At 35.2% G+C, this 14008-nt stretch overlaps 1 protein-coding gene across 1 annotated transcript in view; it reads right to left on the bottom strand.

Annotated features, from left to right (window-relative positions):
- LOC136041737 (xylulose kinase-like) overlaps positions 1–14008 on the bottom strand; it is a 114634-nt gene that overhangs the window by 67744 nt on the left and 32882 nt on the right. Inside the window, exons 5-6 of the mRNA XM_065726491.1 lie at positions 13578–13728; positions 2665–2844 (exon numbers count right to left, since the gene is read on the bottom strand). Of these exons, the coding sequence (XP_065582563.1) occupies positions 2665–2844; positions 13578–13728 (331 nt within the window). The remainder of the gene's footprint in view (positions 1–2664; positions 2845–13577; positions 13729–14008) is intronic.

Below are 14008 nucleotides of genomic sequence, written 5' to 3'. Positions count from 1 at the left end.
AAGGAGTCACATTAAAATTTAAACGAACAGAAATTACTACGCATATGAGGGGAGTCGCTCCGTCGTCAATACCTCGCTCTTTATGCTAAAGTTTGAATTTTGTCCCAATCCTTTAACAATGACATCTGAGTCACAAAAGCCTTTTAATTAGAATAAAAATTTCCTTTACAAGTACTAAACAAATAGCGCACAGAATGAGGTATTGACGAGGGGATGATCCCCCTCATATACGTACTGATTTCTGTTCGTTTTTATTTTTAATGTTAACTTGTTTTTTTTATTTAATTTCTGATCTTTTTTAAATAATGCTGGGAAATCCGGCTCCCCCTCCATAGAACATTCCGTTCCCCCATAAGAAATTACTCCAAGGACAAATCTTAGCACTTCCACCTGAAAAATCCCTCCTTAGAACTTTTGTATGCTTCATAATAATCCATACTACAACTACCACTACTAATAACTCACTGCAGCACCAAGCCGCCTGAGGCCAACACATAGTATATGTAAACAATGGGCAAAATTCGCAAATTGCAGCCCCCCCCAGGACTGTAGGGGGTTAAGTCATCCTTAAAGACATAGCTATTAGGTGTTTTGACTGTGCTGAAAAACTAGCCATCTCAAAATTTTGATTGAATGACTTTTGAGAAAAATAAGCATAGGAGGGGTGCTAGCAGCCCTACTATCGTTTTGGTCACTTAAAAAGGGCACTAGAACTTTTGATTTTTAATCAAATGAGCCCTCTCCCGATATTATACAATCACTGGTTCAATACGGTCACCCTTGAAAAAAAAACAAATAAACACTCATCCGTGATATTCAAACAATGAAGCTTTATAGCTAAAGCATTTTGAAAGGCAAGTGGTAAATAAAACTACCTGCTATTACCAACTGGCTATATTTTATGAAATTAACTTCAATTGATTACTTGTTTAACGTAAGCTTAAAGAATTAAGCGTGTAGTTTGACTGTAGGGTAGCCACTCTCATGCGTAGGATTGTTTCTCTTCATTTTTAGTTCTAATGTTGCTCTTTACATTCATTGGGAAAAAAAAATTTGTTTTGTACGTTCATTGCGTCTAGGGCAAATGCGCAACTACCTGGCATTTTCTTGTCAGAACTGGTGAATTCAATAAAAAGTGCTTGATAGTTTTAAACTTTTTTTTATCAAAAGACTTCTAGCCCTGTTCGAATCAAATTTTCTTTTGTGTCTGAAAATTGACCTTTGATGCTCTGTATTTAACCATGATTACTATTACTACTACTAACAACTAACTACAGCACCAAGCCCCCTGAGGCCAACACAGCTACACATGCTCCTCCTCTATCCCAATCCATACAAAGCCTACCTCTTGGCATCCTCCGAAGAAGTTCCCCATATACCTCAGATCTTTCCTTACGACATCATCCCCACCCCATTTGGGAGCGACCTGCCTTTCGTTTGGCCCTAGATCGATGCTCAACAAGGACGATCTTCGCACCATGTCATTCTTCATCCACATAACTTGTCCTAACTATTTTAACCTTCATTTCATTATAGCCCTAAAAAGAGGGATTTACCCACATTTTTCGTACGGCCTACTGTTGGAGGTACGGTCAGTCAGTCAGGTACCCAAAATAATCAGTAGGCAATCTCTCTGGAAAACATCCATCCAATTTAGGGGCTAACCCGTGATTGACCAAACAAAATATCATTTCCTTACGAATAATCCCCACGTTGATCTTTCAAACCCACTGGTTTGTCACGATCACCCTAAGGAGAAACCAGGCATATTTAAGTACCGTCAGGAAAAAATAAAACAGACTTTACATTTTCGCCATTACGTTATTTTGACCTCCGTTTAGAGTTTTTTAATATATTGAAGTCGATTGGGGATTTTAGTCAGAATTGCAAGTTTCCATTTTGGGACATTTCCACTTCTTTCTAAAACTAAACTGAAATAAAACTAAAATCACTATTCCACGGGTCGCTCTTCACTTGCCTTTTGTTACCGCGCTATTACTAATATTATTACTAATATTTGACGAAGCACCAGCAAAAGTATTGATTTATGAATAGTTGGCTTTTCAAAATTATGGAAATGCACAAATCTATAGATTCTAGGAAGCATTTCCAAAGCCCTGCACCACGAATAAGAGGTTTTCTTGGTGGGAGCTAAAGTTTTTAAATGTAAAATTAGCTATCGTATAGCCCATAAAAACATGCGCAGGAGGAAGGGTCTAGCCAGGAACACCAAATCACATCAAGAACCTTTTCATACATATTCCTCCATAATTTCCAGTGTTTATAATTTAATTCACGTGTTTCTGCTGTTTATTTGCCAAAGCTGATGTACCTGAAATCCCCCTATAAATAAGTCCTTGTATAGTCGCCATATTTAAAAGATGTAGCTGAAAAAATATACACGGATATTTTTGATGTGACATCCATCACCAGTGCCAACATTGTATCCAAACCGAGGTTTTTTTGTTTTTTTTTAGATGATGCGAACAATTTCATTTTCAAGAGAATAGTCAAAATTTCAAATTTTCATGTATGTCTAAACACGGCCTAAGAAAATGCTTAAGAGGATGTTTCATTATTGCAACATTTTGCAATATATCTAGATTGATGAGGTTCTCCTTATTCCACCCAGGAATATAGGCAACGCCCAGAATACGCAATTACCTGCGGACTACCAACGAATTCTTCTATCTCCCTACACTCCAGTGACGTAGACGCATCCATCCAGACAGGTGAGTTTCCGATAGAAAACGCGTCAATCATTTGCTCAGCGAGCGTCTGATGAGCGTCTAAATTTAGAAGCCTTTGCTCCGCGCCGTGTTTCCAGTAAACACTTCCGTGTTGCTAGAAAAAAAAACTGTTTATTTGGTTTTTTTATTACTAATGACAAAATAAGTTGGATATATAAATAAACAGCTGTCTAGTCAAAGGCATACATCATTGGGCGTGGGAAAAATGAAACGAATACTTTTTTTTTTTATTGAAATGTCAAGCCAAATTTTTAACTTGCTTAGAAGCTAGCATTTTTGAGGGGTTACTTAGGTTGAATAAATGGGTATTGGAGTACCTCTTTAAATCGAAAACGTGGAGTAATTTGGTCCCAGTTTTATCAATAGGGAGGGCAGGGCTGTATCCAGAGGGGTTACGGGTTTAACTCACCCCCTAAAATGTTTGTCCGACTCGTAAAAACGTAACAAAATGAATTAAAAAAAAATTGATGTGAATTTTAAGTTTTTGTACCCCGAAAAAAACTGCTTTGTAAAACCTCCTTCCTCCCCTCCAAAAAAATCCTGAATAAGACCCTGAGGCAGGGTCTATGTCATCATGCTCCTCTTCAATTTTTGAATGTTTTCTGTTTTGGCGTAGGTCAAAATTCTGGACAAGAGGACGCATAAGCAAAATCAGAGTTTGGAGGCTACTGATTCAGTACCACTTTGATAATCCATTAATAGTTTGTTTTTTTTTTACTATGATTTTTTGGTTTCAAATAATTGTCTTCTCTTCACAGGTTTCTTTTCTAAATTTACTCCACCCACAAAATTTTACCTGTATTATGTGAATCGGTCATATAAGAAATATTTATTTAGTTCAACATTTCATTTAGTTCAAACAATTCAATTTAGTTCTAACAACATTTCATTTCATTTAGTTATTTCATTTAGTTCAACAGTCAGCATGTATTGCTTTGTTTATTTCAGAACTCTGGCTAGGTTACTTTCAATATTATTGCGAAAACTTGGGGCGTAAGCCCTGTGCGAGTCCCCTTGGGTCTAATGCCTAAAGCAGTGCCATGGATACTCTCTCCCTGATATCAGCTGAATAGACATATTGCACTTATTTCGATTCAAAATGACTTGAGCATTAGTTAGGGGAGCAATTTGTCTATATTTTACAAGCCATGAGGGGCATGGGCGTCGGCAGGAGAGATGGAGGCCATGCCCCACTGTAAATTTGGGACTATGTAGTAATTATAAGGAAACCAAAGGAAAGAGAGCGGAATAGGGATAAACCATGGAAGAAATGTGTGTTGCCCAAATGCTGGCTGCCTGTCGATAGATTTTGACCCTTAATAAGGAAATATAAGTTCTATTTTTTGACTGAGTGAGCCCTTTCTAGTTTTCCAGAAACTCTTTTTTTTTGTATGATTTGGTTAGAGTCTTTATAGTAATAAATGGTACGTAAACAATGATCATTGTCAATAACGAAAGTATAAGGGCCTAGATATTGATTACATAAAAAAAACTAGTTTTTTTTAACTGAAAGTAAGGAGCGACATTAAAACTTAAAACGAACAGAAATTACTCCGTATATGAAATGGATTGTCCCCTCCGCAATCCCTCGCTCTTTACGCTAAAGCTTTTAATTGTTTTAAAAGCAGAATTGTGGCAAAGAGTCAAACTTTAGCGTAAAGAGCGAGGGATTGCGGAGGGGACAATCCATTTCATATACGGAGTAATTTCTGTTCGTTTTAAGTTTTTATGTCGCTCCTTACTTTCAGTTAAGAAAACTAGTTTTTTTTATGTAATTTCTGAACGTTTTTGAATTAATGCATGTTTGATTTTGACTCTCCACACGTAAACTATTCAAATGAAATTTGCATATTAATTTAAATGGCTTTCTCTTAGTTTTGATCATACGATTTTGAGAAATATGGGATGGGGAAGGAGGCCTAGTTGCCATGCAATTTTTCGGTTACATAAAAAGGCAACTATTAATTTTAATTTTAACGAATTTTTTTATAAGCAAAAAATATACGTAACTTTAGAATTAACTTACGTAACAAACTTTTATATTCTTTAATTTTTGTTATGTACATTAGGGGGTTTGTACCCTCGTTAATACCTCTTTCTTTACACTAAATCGTAAGTTTTGTCCCAATTCTTTAAGAATGACCCCTGAATCAGAAAGGCCGTAGAATAAATAGTTGAAATTACTAAAAATACTTTAGCATAAGAGCAAGGTATTTATCTCCTCCTAAATACCTCGCTCTTTATGCTAAAGTATTTTTAGAACCCTCATATGCGTAATAATCTCTGTTCGTTTTAAGTTTCAATGCTACTTCTTCCTTTCATTTGAAAAAACGTTTTCATGTTTATTTTTCATTGTTTTCTTATAGTAATGCTAGAGAATCCTGCGCCCTTTTCATTGAATTTTTCTTCCCCCATGACAGATTCCTCCAAGGAAAGATCCTCCAACATAGCCCCCTCTCCTCAGCCCCACCCCCAAACAAAATAAAATCCCCCTGAAAACGTCTGTACACTTCCCAATAACCATTACTATATGTAAACACTGGTCAAAGTTTGTAACTTGCAGCCCCTCCCCCAGGGATTTTGGGGGAGCAAGTCATCTCCAGAGACATAGTTATTATGGTTTTCGACTATGATGAACAAAATGGCTATCTCAAAATTTTGATCCGTTGACTTTGGGAAAAAAATGAACGTGGGAGGGGGCCTAGATGCCCTCCAATTTTTGTGGTCACTTAAAAAAGGCACTAGAACTTTTCATTTCCGTTAGAATGAGCCCTCTTGCGACATTCTAGGACCACTTGGTCGATACGATGACCCCTGGGGAAAATAAAAAAAAATAAAAAAAAAATAAAACAAATAAATAAACACGCACCCGTGATTTGTCTTCTGGCAAAAAATACAAAATTCCACATTTTTGTAGATAGGAGCTTGAAACTTCTACAGTAGGGTTCTCTGATACGCTGAATCTGATGGTGTCATTTTCGCTAGGATCCTACGACTTTTAGGGGATGTTTCCCCCTATTTTCCTAAATAAGGCAAATTTTCTCAGGCTCGTAACTTTTGATGGGTAAGACTAAACTTGATGAAACTTATATATTTAAAATCAGCATTAAAATGTGATTCTTTTGAGGTAACTATGATATCAAAATTTAATTTTTTAGAGTTTTGGTTACTATTCAGCCGGGTCGCTCCTTACTACAGTTCGTTACCACGAACTGTTTGATAACATAAAATCAAAGAGTCAGCTTTTTATGTGATCCTAAATATTTATTAAATAAAAAAAAAACAAGTTTTTTTAACTGAAGGTAAGGAGCGACATCAAAACTTAAAACAAACAAAAATTACCCCGTATATGAAAGGGGCTGCTCCCTATTCAACGCCTTGCTCTTTGCACTAAAGTTTGACTCTTTCTCTCAACTCTATTTTTTAAAACAGTAAAAACTTTAGCGTAAATGGCTTTCCCATAGTTTTGATCGAATTATTTTGAGAAAAAGGAGGAGGAGGAGGCCCAGTTGCCCTCCAATTTTTTGGGTTCTTAAAAAGGCAACCAGAACTTTTTGTTTTTACGAACGTTTTCATTAGTAAAAGATATACGTAATTTACGAATTAGCTTACGTAATAAACTTCTATATTCATATGTTTTTGTTACATATATGAGAGGGTTCGCCCACTCGTCAATACTTCGTCAATAACTCTTTACATTAAAGCTTAAATTTTTTCCCCTGAATCACAAAGGCCGTAGAATAAATAGTTGAAATTACAAAAAATCCTTTAGCGTAAAGAGTGAGGTATTAGGAGGAGGTGAACCCCTTATGTGCGTAATATTTTCTGTTCGTTTTAAGTTTTAATGCTACTCCTTCTTTCCAGTTGAAAAAAAGTATTTATTACATATTTATTTTCTCGGTTTCTTAAAATAATGTTAGAAAATGTTGCACCCCCTTTATGGAAATATTCTTCCCCCATGGCAAATTCCTTCGTGGAAAATTTTCCCCACATAAGTCCCTCTTCTCAACCCTCCCCCCAACCAAAAAATTCCCCTGAAAACGTCTCTACACTTCCCAATAACCATTACTATATGCGAACACTGGCCAAAATTTGCAACTTGCAGCCCCTCCTCCAGGGACTGTGGGGAGTAAGTCATCCCCAAAGATATAGTTATTATGGTATTCGACTATGCGGAACAAGAGTTTTCATCCGACGACTTTGGGAAAAAAATGAGCGTGGGAGGGGGCCTAGGTGCCCTCCAATTTTTTGGTCACTTAAAAAGGGCACTAGAGCTTTTCATTTCCGTTCCAATGAACCCTCTCGCAAAATTCTAGGACCACTGGGTCGATACGATCACTCCTGGGAAAAAAAAAACAAAAAACAAATAAACACGCATCCGTGATTTGTCTTCTGGCAAAAAATACAAAATTCCACATTTTTGTAGATAGGAGCTTGGAACTTGTACAGTAGGGTTTTCTGATACGCTAAATCTGATGGTGTGATTTTCGTTAAGATTCTATGACTTTTAGGGGGTTTTCCCCCTATTTTCTAAAATAGGGCAAACTTATGATAGGTAAGATTAAACTTGATGAAACTTATATATTTAAAATCAGCATTAAAATGCGATTCTTTTGATGTAACTATTGGTATCAAAATTCCGTTTTTTAGAGTTTTGGTTACTATTGAGCCGGTTCGCTCCTTACTACAGTTCGTTACCACGAACTGTTTGATTTGTTTATTAGTAATTAGTGCAGTTATTAGTAAAGAAGGAAATTCGTATAATTATAGAAAATAACTTAATAAGCGGCAATTTCAGTACGAATAGGCTGTTAACTTTTGGTTGCATTGCAAGAGTACCCATGAGCTGATATATGAAGTCACTATGATCAGAAATAATTCCCCTGAACGGAATGCTGGGAATTTCTGTATTTTCCACCTGAACGGATACGTTTTTTGTATTTTATTAAGATTTATTTATTTTTTTTCCAGACGTGATTGTATTTATCTAGTTGTTACTTTGAAAAGATTTAATTTTCTACTGTTACGAAGAATAAAGGTGTCAAATATATTAGTTTTTGGTATTCGAAGATAAATTAAAAAGTTTATTTGATTTTCTTAATCTTAGTTTTACTGTTTTACCTTCTACCAACTACTTTGGTAATGCGTTACTTTTTATGAACACTGAGTAGTCTAAAGGCATCAAATATTTTTGTGTTTGATAACCAAGTTAAAAACTGTCGATATTGTTAAAAAAATTATCCGTCCAACGCTTCGGCATTGCTCAAGAGAACTGAATGCTAAGATTTTATATCTTAGTTTTTGTAAGTTGACTATTGTTTTGTGTATTTTTCTATAATTACTTACTTTTGTCATTTTTATATACTATTACTTGAATTCACATACTCTTTCCATTGCCTTTAGAAAAATGTTTGTCTATAATTTCAATTTAAATAACGCTTCGTTTCCCAAAACGTCGCTCTTCACGCTATAGTTTTACAGCACTTTGAAAAAAGTTACTTACTGTTCTAGTTAAATGACCCTTTTGTTTCAGGAGTCCTTTTTAAAGAACTTGGACAAAATTTAAACTTTGTTGCAGAGAGCAAGATGTTAAGGAGGGGCAACCCACCTCATAAACGTAATAACTTATGTTCGTTTTTAAGTTCTAGCGTTGCTCCTTACTTTCGGTTGAAAAAAAATTTTTTAATTTAATTTCGGATATTTTTTAAATAACGCCAAGATATCTGGCTCCACCTCTAGGGAAAATTCTTCCTCCACCACAGTAATATACTCTGGACAATTCAATCCTGGCAAAAATTTACCCAGACAATTACCCAAAACATCTCCACGCGTAAAACTGTATCGGTAAAGAGAAAGCAAGACATATAAGAAAATTTTGCATAGGAATTCCAGCAAATTCACCCAGTGAAAAATTTTCCCTGTAAAGTTCATCCCCTTGAAAGTTCCCTCTCCATGGAAAATTTTTCTGTGCAAAATCCTCCCAGCAGAAAATTCGTCCTCCTTCCTCACCCGAAAAATGTATAAATACTTCCCAAAACAAATACTATATGTAAACAATGGGTAAATTTTGTGAATTAAAAACCTTTCCCCAGGGGCTGTAGTGGGTCATTTTATCATAGTTATTGCGCCTTTCAACTATGCTGAATAAAAAAGCTGTCTCTAAGTTTTGATCGGACAAATTTTGGACGCCCTTCAATTTTTCTGCTCACTTAAAAATGGCACTAGAACTTTTCATTTCCGTTAGAATGAGCCATCTCTTGACACTGTTGGCCCACTGGGTCGATACGATCACCTCTGGGAATAAAAACAAAACAAATAAACACGCATCTGTGATCTTTCTTATGGGAAAAATTACACAATTCCACATTTTCACAGATATGAGGTTGAAACCTCTACAGTGGGGTTCTTTGATACGCTGAATCTGATGGAGTGATTTTCATTAGAATAATATGACTTCTAAGGGGTCTTTCCGCTTTTTTCGAAAATCAGATAAATCTTCATAGGCTCGTAGCTTTTGATAGGTAAATCTTATTTATTTAGAATCAGCATAATAATCCAATTCTTTTCATAGATCTATTAACATTAAAATTCTAGTTTTTTGAGTTTCGGTCACTATTGACCCGGGTCGCTCCTTAGTTGCAGTTCATTACCACGAACTGTTTGATCAAACAGGTCGTGAATACAAACGGTAAATAAGGAGCGACCCGGCTCAATTGTAACCGAAACTCTAAAAACGGAATTTTGATTCAAATAGATAAAACCAAAAGAATTGGATTTTTATGCTGATTTTAAATATATGAGTTACATCAAGATTAATCCTACCCGTCAACAGTTACGAGCCTAAGAAAATTTGTCTTATTTTTTGAAAAAAGGGGGGAAACATCCACTAAAATTCATAGCATATTAATGAAAATCACCCCATCAGATTCAGCGTAATAGAGAAGATCAAGAAGATCGCTGAATAGATCAGCGTAATGACTCTTGACACACAAGGACCATTTAATTAGAATCATATGTTTTTTACAAATTCACAAACTTTTAGCGTAAAGAGCGGGGTACTGAGGAAGGAGTAACTCCCTCATATACGTGATTAAATGAAAAATACAAGTTTTTTTAACTGTAAGTAAGGACCAACATCAATACTTAAAACGAACAGAAATTATTCCGTATAAAAAAGGGGTTGTTCCCTCCTCAACGCCCAACTCTTTGCGCAAAAGTTTGACTCTTTGTCACAACTTTACTTTTAAAACAATAAAAAAAAAATTAGTGTAAAGAGCGAGGTGTTCTATGACTTTCAGGGGGTCTTTCCCCCTATTTTATAAAATAAGGCAAATTTTCCTAGGCTCGCAACTTTTGATGGGTAAGACAAAACTAATTAGGCTCGTAACTATTGGTATAAAAATTCCAAATTTAGAGTTTCGGTTACTATTGAGCCGGCTCACTCCTTACTACAGTTCGTTACCACGAACTGTTTGATAACAACCAAAAGAAAAATCTGATAAAATTGCGGTTGAAAAAGTTCGTGGTAACGAACTGTAAGTAAGGAGTGCCCTGGCTCAATGGCAACCGAAACCCTAAAGAACAGTTTTTGTAAAAAAAAAAAAAAAAAAAAAAAAAAAAAAAAAAAAAAAAAAAAGTTTTTTGATACCAATACATCAAACAGTTCGTGATAACGAACCGCAGTAAGTATAGCTACATCAAAGGATTTCGTTTTAATGCTGATTTTAAATATATAGGTTTCATCAAGTTTAGTCTTACCCATCAAAAGTTAGCCTGATAAAATTTGCCTTATTTTAGAAAATAGCGGGAACCATCCCCTATAAGTCATAAAATCTTAACAGAAATCCCACCATCAGATTCAGCGTATCAGAGAACCCTACTGTAGAGGTTTCAAGCTCCTATCTACAAAAATATGGAATTTTGTATTTTTGGCCAGAAGGCAGGTCACGGATGCGTGTTTATTTGTTTGTTTGTTTTTTTTCCAGGGGTGATCGTATCGACCCAGTGGTCCTAGAATTTGCGAGAGGGCTCATTCTAACGGAAATGAAAAGTTATAATGCCCTTTTGAGTGACCAAAAAAATTGAAGGGCACCTAGGCCTCCTCCCCCGCTTCTTGTTTTCTCAAAATCATTCGACCAAAACTATGAGAAAGTCATTTAGCCAAAAAAATAAATATGCAAATTTCATTTTAATTATTCATCTGCGGAGAGCCAAAATCAAAACATGCATCAATTTAAAAACGTTCAGAAATTAAATAAAATTTCTTTTTTAACTGAAAGTAAGGAGCGACATTAAAACTTAAAACGAAGAGAAATTGCTTCGTATATGAAAGGGGCTGCTCCCTCCTCAATGTCCTGCTCTTGACGCTAAGAATTTTACTGTTTTAAAAAGTTGAGTTGAGAGAAAATGATAAACTTTAGCGTAAAGAGCGGGGCGTTGAGGAGGGAGCAGCCCCTTTCATATACGAAGTAATTTCTGTTCGTTTTAAGTTTTAATGTCACTCCTTACTTTCAGTTAAAAAATAAACTTGTTTTTCTATTTATATAATAAAGAATTGGAATTTAATGCTGAATAATTTCTTACCCATCAATTTCTTACCCATCATTTTTCTGATTTTCAAAAAGAGGGGGAAACACCACCAACCAAGTGATCTTAAGGAATATCACACTATCAGATTCAGCGTATCAGAGAATCCTACCGTGTAGGTTTCAAGCTCCTATCTTCAAAAATGTGGAATTTTGAATTTTTTTTTTTTGCCTGAAGAAAGATCACAAGTGCGTTTTTGTTTTATTTTTTTTCCAGTGGTGATTGTATCAACACACTGGCCCTAAAATGTCAGCAGGAGGCTCATTCGAATGGAAATTAAAATCTCTAGTGCCCTTTTTAAGTTAACAAATAATTGGAGGGCAACTAGGCCATCTCTCCCGCCACTTTTTACCCAAAATTGTCCGATCAAAATTTTGAAATAAAAATTTTTCCAAGGGGTGGGAATGAAGCCCCCTTTACCGTTTCCTGTGGTCGCTCTTGCTCACCTGTGTGTAATCAAACAGTTCGTGGTAACAAACTGTAGTAAGGAGCGAACCGGCTCAATAGTAAACGAAACCCTAAAAATCGGAATTTTGATGCTAAAAGATACATCAAAAGAATCGGATTTTCATACTGATTTTAAATATATAAGTTTCATCAAATTTAATCTCTGTCATCAAAAGTTACCAGCCTGAGAAAATTTACCTTATTTTGGAAAATAGGGAGAAACACCCCCTAAAAGTCATAGAATCTTAACAAAAATCACACCATCGCATTCAGAATATAAGAGAACCCCTATAGCAAAAATTTGAAGCTCCTATCTACAAAAATGTGGAATTTCGTATTTTTTGCCAGAAGACAGATCACGGGTGCGTGTTTATTGTTTTTCTTTTTCTTTTTTTTTTTCTTCTTTTTCCCAGAGGTCATCGTATCGACCAAGTGGTCCTAGAATGTCGCAAGAGGGCTCATTCTAATGGAAATGAAAAGTTCTAGTGCCCTTTTTAAGTGACCAAAAATATTGGAGGGCACCTAGGCCCCCTCCCACGCTCATTTTTTCCCAAAGTCAACAGATAAAAATTTTGAGATAGTCATTTTGTTCCGCATAGTCGAAAACCATAATAACTATGTCTTTGGGGGTGACTTACTCCCCCACAGTCCCTGGGGGAGGGGCTGCAAGTTACAAACTTTGACCAGTGTTTACATACAGTAATGGTTATCGGGAAGTGTACAGACGTTTTCAGGGGGATTCTTTTGGCTTTGGGGTTGTGTTGAGGGGAGGGGGCTATATGGGAGTATCTTTCCTTGGAGGAATATGTCATGGGGGAAGTGAAACTCAAGGAAAAGGGCGGAGAATTTTCTAGCATTAATATAAAAAAAAACAATGAAAAAATAAACATGAAAAAGTTTTTTCAATTGAAAATAAGGAGTAGTATTAAAACTTAAAACGAACAGAGATTATTAAGCATATGAGGGGTTCTAAAAATACTTTAGCATAAAGAGCGAGGTATTTAGGAGGAGATAAATACATCGCTCTTTATGCTAAAGTATTTTTAGTAATTTCAACTACTTATTCTACGGCCTTTCTGATTCAGGGGTCATTCTTAAAGAATTGGGACAAAACTTAAGATTTAGTATAAAAAGCAAGGTATTAACAAGGGGACAAACCCCCTCATATACATAATAAAAATATAAGAATATAGAAGTTTTTTACGTAAGTTAATTCTTAAGTTACGTATATTTTTTACTAATAAAAACATTCGTTAAAAATTAAAAGTTCTAGTTGCCTTTTTAAGTAACCAAAAAATTGGAGGGCAACTACACCTCCTTCCCCACTCCTTATTTCTCAAAATCGTCTGATTAAAATTAAGAGAAAGCCATTTAGCCAAAAAGAGAATTAGTATGCAAACTTCATTTTAATAATTTATGTGCGGAGAGCCAAAATCAAACATGCATTAATTCAAAAACTTTCAGAAATTACATAAAAAAACTAGTTTTTGTAACTGAAAGTAAGGAGCGACATTAAAACTTAAAACGAACAGAAATTACTCCGTATATAAAATGGGTTGTCCCCTCCGCAATCCCTCGCTCTTTACGCTAAAGTTTGACTCTTTGCCGCAATTTTAATTTTTAAAACAATTAAAAACTTTAGCGTATAGAGCGAGGGATTGCGGAGGGGAAAACCCATTTCACATACAGAGTAATTTCTGTTCGTTTTAAGTTTTAATGTCGCTCCTTACTTTCAGTTGAAAAAACTAGTTTTTTTTATTTAATACCAAGCATAAAGAGGCATTTTTTACTCACCTGTGCGCATCCACCGATTCCCTTTACTTTCCCCAAGTCTATTGCAGAGCTTTTCATTTCATCAAGCAAACGGTCAAATGTTTTTATCCACATCAGAACTGGAGATGTCGCTTTCTTTCCCTTTACATCAAGATGTACTCCCCCAGTAGTTCTAAAGGTGAAAAACATTAATGCTTTAACTACGTAATTTATTTAAATTATTTGATTAATTAAGTTACCTGCTTAAATTTTAAACGGTAATTAAAATAAATTTAAAATTTAATAAAAATCACTAGATGTTAAATTAATTCAACATTAAATAAATAATATGGTAAAACGTTTCTACTTACATCCAAACTGGAGATATCACCTTATTGTCCCTTGAATCCCTTCAGTAGCTCCAAATATATGAAGTATTAACAGTTTAATTATCAATTTATTTTTTAATAAAC

This window comes from Artemia franciscana, unplaced genomic scaffold (genome assembly GCF_032884065.1).
Source record: "Artemia franciscana unplaced genomic scaffold, ASM3288406v1 PGA_scaffold_36, whole genome shotgun sequence".
NCBI classification, from domain to species: Eukaryota; Metazoa; Arthropoda; class Branchiopoda; order Anostraca; family Artemiidae; genus Artemia; species Artemia franciscana.
This window is presented reverse-complemented; position numbering and strand designations above follow the sequence as displayed.